Genomic DNA, 5191 nt, shown 5'->3' on the forward strand with positions numbered 1-5191 from the left:
TATGAAATAATAAATATAAAATCAATATTTATATATCATATATAAAATCAATGTTTATATGTTAATTATCACCAATAAGATTTCTGGTATTATTTTTCTGATATTATTTATTGAAATATGAATGCACAAATATAAAAAAATTCTAGGAAAAGTTGCTATATATAATATAATTCCTATTCGCAAAAAAGTTATTGTTCATTGTCACAACGATAAATTAAATCAATTTACTGCAACACTCCACACCGACTCATTCACATAACAATAAAAACAATGCTAAGTGGACTGTTCCACTGAGGAGGAAGCATGTGGGAAGGAAATTGCCTGAAATGTCCGAACTGCCAAGCGGAACGTACTCCGTTTGACAGCACATGGTCCACTGTATGTCAAAGATGGCGACGAAGAGTGACAGGAAGCGCAAAGCGGGCGAGAAACCGGCACACGAGAGCTCCGCTTTTTATCATTTGCTTGTAACTTTTCTGGGTAATGACATTTGCGATTCGTGCGCGAGGAGGCCGTGCCGTCTGTTTGGTCGACAAGCTAAAGAATCGGCGGGTCGTTTGACAGCAAAATAATTCTTGCTCCGACTCCTACAGGTTTAAGTTTCGGTTACCTGCACAATCTGCACGTATCCACGCTGTTCGAGAATGACCGGCACTTTTCTCACCTTTCGGAAATCGAGCGCGAAATGTCCTTTAGGACTGAAATGGTACGACAGTAGGTGACGATACTTTACCTATTTATAGCTTGCCCTGCTGCGTTACCACTGTAACTTCTCTTGATGTCTTCCTTTCTTTTAGGGTATGTATTATTCCTATTACAAGACCATTGCCGAGTCGAGAGACTTCTTTGAAGGAATGGACAAGCTCAGTCACGACAATCTGTCTGAATATGGAAACGTCATCGACGCTACCAGAAAGTACAGTCTTTTGCCTGAGGTAACTGTGTGCTTCTCACCTTAATGTAAATTCAACGACACTTCCTACTGTTATTCTTTGTACAGATCGTGATAGGCTTCCTGTATCACGCTGCGAGGAATTTTGGCGTTATATCTCAGGAGCAATGTTGGGTGGTAAGACTCACAGGACCTCTTTACGGAAAGCCAAGACGATTCTCAGGATTAATTTGCTGTTTTGCAGATAGAGAGAGGAGACGGACTGTCGCATGTGACCAGCTGCGAAGGTCTCGGTGTGCCTGTGTACTTCTACTTGGAGGTAGTCTGGTTGACCACGATGTTTACAGCGGCGATGCTCTTTTATTACGCGACTTACTTAAGCGACTCCATTTACGGCGGACTCGTGGCGATCCTCTTCTTCTTCTTCAACCACAACGAATGCACCCGCGTGCAGTGGACGCCGCCGTTACGAGAGACTTTCGCGTATCCCATGTTGCTCTTCGAGATGTATAGTGTCACCTTGGCAATTAAAAAGTACGCCAAACACGACTCGGACAAGGAGCCGTCCTGGTTGAAGGGCAGAACTAGACAAGGATTGTTCGTGGTAATTTACAAAGAAACGTTCTTTTTATTTCTTATATAGAGTGTTTCGAAAAAGGGCTAGCTATATACAGCAGTGTAGGATACGTCAGTGCAAGCAAAAAAGTTGATGTAAACTTAGTGTCAAAAACAAGCTCGACTGATTAAGGCCGTGTAAAAATTACGAGAAGAATATTTGTTATAATTGACTCTGGTTTCGATACTGTTAGATATTATAGATTTGTTTCCTATTTTTAAACTAATACACCAGTTCAGGAATAAAGTTCAGAAAATAGATCTTACCCAGATAGCCGAACCTGGGCAAACATATTCTGAACAGAGGCTGCTACAAGTTTTTGATGCCAGAAAGACAACAGATCCAGTCACAGAAACTGCTTCTTCTGATAATGTCGCCAAACTGCCGCCAGAAATGTGACATAATTTCGAACCAGCGCCTGATAACACAAAAATTCTCGTCTTTGCACAGCCTTAACGAGAGTTAGGCGCTACGTTAATACGAACTATTTTGTTTGCATTGATTCATTCTATACGCACGCAAAGCTAGTCCACCTTTCTCGAAACGCCCTGTATACGAAGACCGCGTTCTCGCTAGAGCGATTTTGCTCCCGCAGGACATATTCGGCTCGACGATCTGCAGCTTGTGCACCTGGCAATTCTCGCACTTCGTGTTCGTCACGCAGATCATAGCGCTGCTGATACTCAAATGGTTGAGGATCATTCCGTACGACTTCTACAAGAACTTCTGCATGACCCACGCGTTAGCCATCGCGGCGGCGACCAACATAACGAACGGCACTCTCATAGTGTCCTCGCTCTACATGTGCCTCTTGATCAGCAGCAAAGTGGCCAGCCTGATCATGAAGTTGTCCCGGTTCCAGAACACCAAGCGGGAAGTCATACTCGAGATCGCGATGACGGTCATCTTCACCAAGTGGATCAAGTCCTACGTCCTGTATTCCCAGGACGACGCCCACGTGTTCAACATACTGAAGTCGAAGTTGACGGACTACCGGGACTTCCACACGATGCTCTACACCTGCTCGGCGGAATTCGACTTTTTGCAGTACAAGACGTACGAGGTGATCGTGAAGACTTTGCTGTTGCCAACGGCGATACTCGCCGGGATGCTCGCGCTCTACTATTGGTACCGAAGCTTCAAGACCGGCGATTATCCGCGCTGCATAGAGGCCGACGTGGCGTATAACGGCTTGCAAACCGGCGCATTCATCGTCATGGCGGTTTTCATTATGAGACTGAAGCTCTTTATGACGCCGCATCTCTGCATCATCGCCGGCGTGGTCTGCAGCAAACGGTACCTGGAAAAAGTCGGCCTGAGGAGCGAGCTGGCGCGTGCCGCCGTCATTTTTCTTCTGGTGAGCGGCATGTCGTACCACGGTATCGATCGATTCCAGCAGGAGCGCGGATTTGTAGGTGAATACGGCAGGTTCAGTCGTCGATCGATTCGTGCATCCTTCCGAATGTCTAATAATCTTCCACTTCGTCCGTTTTTCACGCAGGCGAATACAGCAACATCGAGCAGGAGGAATTGTTCGAATGGATCAAGAGTAACACGCCGAAGCACGCCGTATTCGCGGGGAAGATGTCGTTGATGGCGAACCTGATGCTGTCCACCGGAAGACCGATCGTTAACAATCCTTATTATGAGAGCAAGGAAATGAGGTGCGTGTTCCGATTCAACCAAGGGCCTTCGCACACAGATCGCCGTAATCGTGAACGTAAAAATAAACTTAAACCGAGGAACCAGGCCTTCGAACGATGCGCCCGTGCAGAATAACGTATTCACTAGTGCGAACATTACAGAGATCGAACCATGAAGATCTACGAGATCTTCAGTCGGAAGGACGCCGCCTCCGTGTACACGTCTCTGAGAAACATGAAGGTCGGCTACGTCGTGTTGGAGGAGCCGCTGTGCCTTGGATTCGCGAATCTGTAAGTTCGGACGAAGCCACACGCTGAGCCGGCGACAACGGTTGCGTAACGTCGAATTTCATCTCCGTTCCAGGCCGCGTGGATGCCAAATGATCGATTTATGGGACGTGGCGGATAATGGGACGTCGAGAGCGGCAAACAGGCCGCCACTGTGTCCCCTGCTGTTCCAAGGGAACGCTTATCCGTTCAAGCGAGCGTTCGTTAACAGCAATTACGTCGTGCTGCAGCTGGACTACTCGCACTACGTGGAGTTCAAGCCAAAGACTTCCATGCCACTGTACCATCAGTTCTAGATGAACGTCGCCCCCTCGAACAATACGGGATTTACCTCGTGAGACTGTAAAGAAACTTATTTTTTTTAAAGCGAAAGAGAATTATGTATATGAAGAAATCTATCTCTATCTATATATATATATTATGTATACATACATATACATATATATACATATTATTTATATATATATATATATAATGTATACATATATATATTTTTTTTAATACAGAGATTCGCGCGCGTGCGAGTTCAATGTTGACGTCGCGCGATCTCCGCGAAGTCTATCCGTAGATTTGTACATATTGTAGTCTGTGAAGGGGCATTCAGGTATTTTAAAACGCGCACATACACACACATACACACAGATGTTTCTAGGATTACGCAACGGAACCAATGTATATTGTTTACTCTTTCATAAGAAGAATCTTCCTCCGATCTCGGAAATTTCTTGAATCTTCGTTCTTTATTTCAATGTTCACGGAACATTGTTCCAATGCAGCTAGTGTATCGCGTTCAATATCGGCGAAACATGAGAGTTCCGTACCTTGAAACACACACACACACAGCTATTTAACTTGCTAAATGCCACGATAATGGAAACGATACGCCGTTTTTCGTCTCGAGTGACGAAGAACGCGCAAGATAATGCCTCGTTTCACAACGTGATGTACACACTTGTGATAATTTCCCTATACTTAAGAGAGACGCGTCTGTCGACTCGCCCGATCTTCGGCGGAAAGCGAGCGACTCTCGAAGATCCGTAATTGTTACAAACCCGATCGTCGTGTTCATGCGTGACCCCGCTGTAAAGAAAAAATACGAAGTAGCGCAAAGAGAAGCATCTGTGCCAACGGCCAATATATGTCTCGCTACCTATTTATACACACAAATCTATTCCCTCGCGCGCATTTCAATAAATTTCCTATTTCATCGATTAACGGCATCCTCTCTCGCAGCACACGCATACCGGACAATAAATCCCTGCTGTCTCGCGTCGGAATCGCGCTCGTTAGATCGCACACACCCGTCTACTTAATCGTACCGTACATGACCATGTATGAATGTTTTATCATAAGTTTTTTTTTTTTTTTTTTTTTTTTTCCAATAAAGTGATTACAGATATGTGTAAAAATGCGAAAAAAAATCATTGTCGTCGCGCGTGTCGTCGAACGCTCGTTCGTTCGTCCGCAAGACCGACAATTTCAGGCCCTCCTATCGAATAGTGGATTCGAGATTACGCGGCTCGAAAATCCGCGTTTCTGGCTGGCTTTCCGCGCGAATGATCTCAGGTGCGCGGGGGATGCCCCGGAAGAAAAATCGAAGCGCGCGGCGAAGATAGCTCCGTTATAACGCGCGTAGCACCTTCTCTCCGGAGCTGTGTAACAGATAGTATAGTCGAGAGGCAGCAGCCTTTGGTATACTACGTTGTGCCGCTGACCCAAATGAATCCTGGCCGCCAGTCAGTCCCGCTCCGG

The 5191-nt window shown here is 45.7% G+C and overlaps 1 protein-coding gene across 1 annotated transcript; it reads left to right on the plus strand.

Moving 5' to 3' along the window:
• Window positions 1-318: 318 nt before the first annotated feature.
• LOC106745910 (C-mannosyltransferase dpy-19) lies at window positions 319-3843 on the plus strand. The gene is made up of 9 exons (XM_014621913.1): window positions 319-480; window positions 594-706; window positions 798-935; window positions 1001-1069; window positions 1137-1496; window positions 2104-2923; window positions 3010-3172; window positions 3314-3442; window positions 3516-3843. The coding sequence occupies exons 1-9, from the start codon at window positions 369-371 to the stop codon at window positions 3733-3735; spliced, it is 2124 nt and encodes a 707-aa protein (XP_014477399.1). The 5' UTR covers window positions 319-368; the 3' UTR covers window positions 3736-3843.
• The last annotated feature ends 1348 nt before the right edge of the window (window positions 3844-5191 follow it).

Source organism: Dinoponera quadriceps, unplaced genomic scaffold, assembly GCF_001313825.1.
Source record: "Dinoponera quadriceps isolate SergipeBrazil2010 unplaced genomic scaffold, ASM131382v1 scaffold1872, whole genome shotgun sequence".
In the NCBI taxonomy this organism is placed as follows: Eukaryota; Metazoa; Arthropoda; class Insecta; order Hymenoptera; family Formicidae; genus Dinoponera; species Dinoponera quadriceps.

What these genes read in the sequence shown, in the direction of transcription:
- LOC106745910 (XM_014621913.1), top strand. Translation starts at nt 369, where the DNA reads ATGGTCCACTGTATGTCAAAGATGGCGACGAAGAGTGACAGGAAGCGC. An exon ending in TTTGCTTGTAACTTTTCTGG is followed by an intron (nt 481 to 593) that starts GTAATGACATTT and finishes CGACTCCTACAG; the next exon opens with GTTTAAGTTTCGGTTACCTG. An exon ending in CTCAGGAGCAATGTTGGGTG is followed by an intron (nt 1,070 to 1,136) that starts GTAAGACTCACA and finishes GCTGTTTTGCAG; the next exon opens with ATAGAGAGAGGAGACGGACT.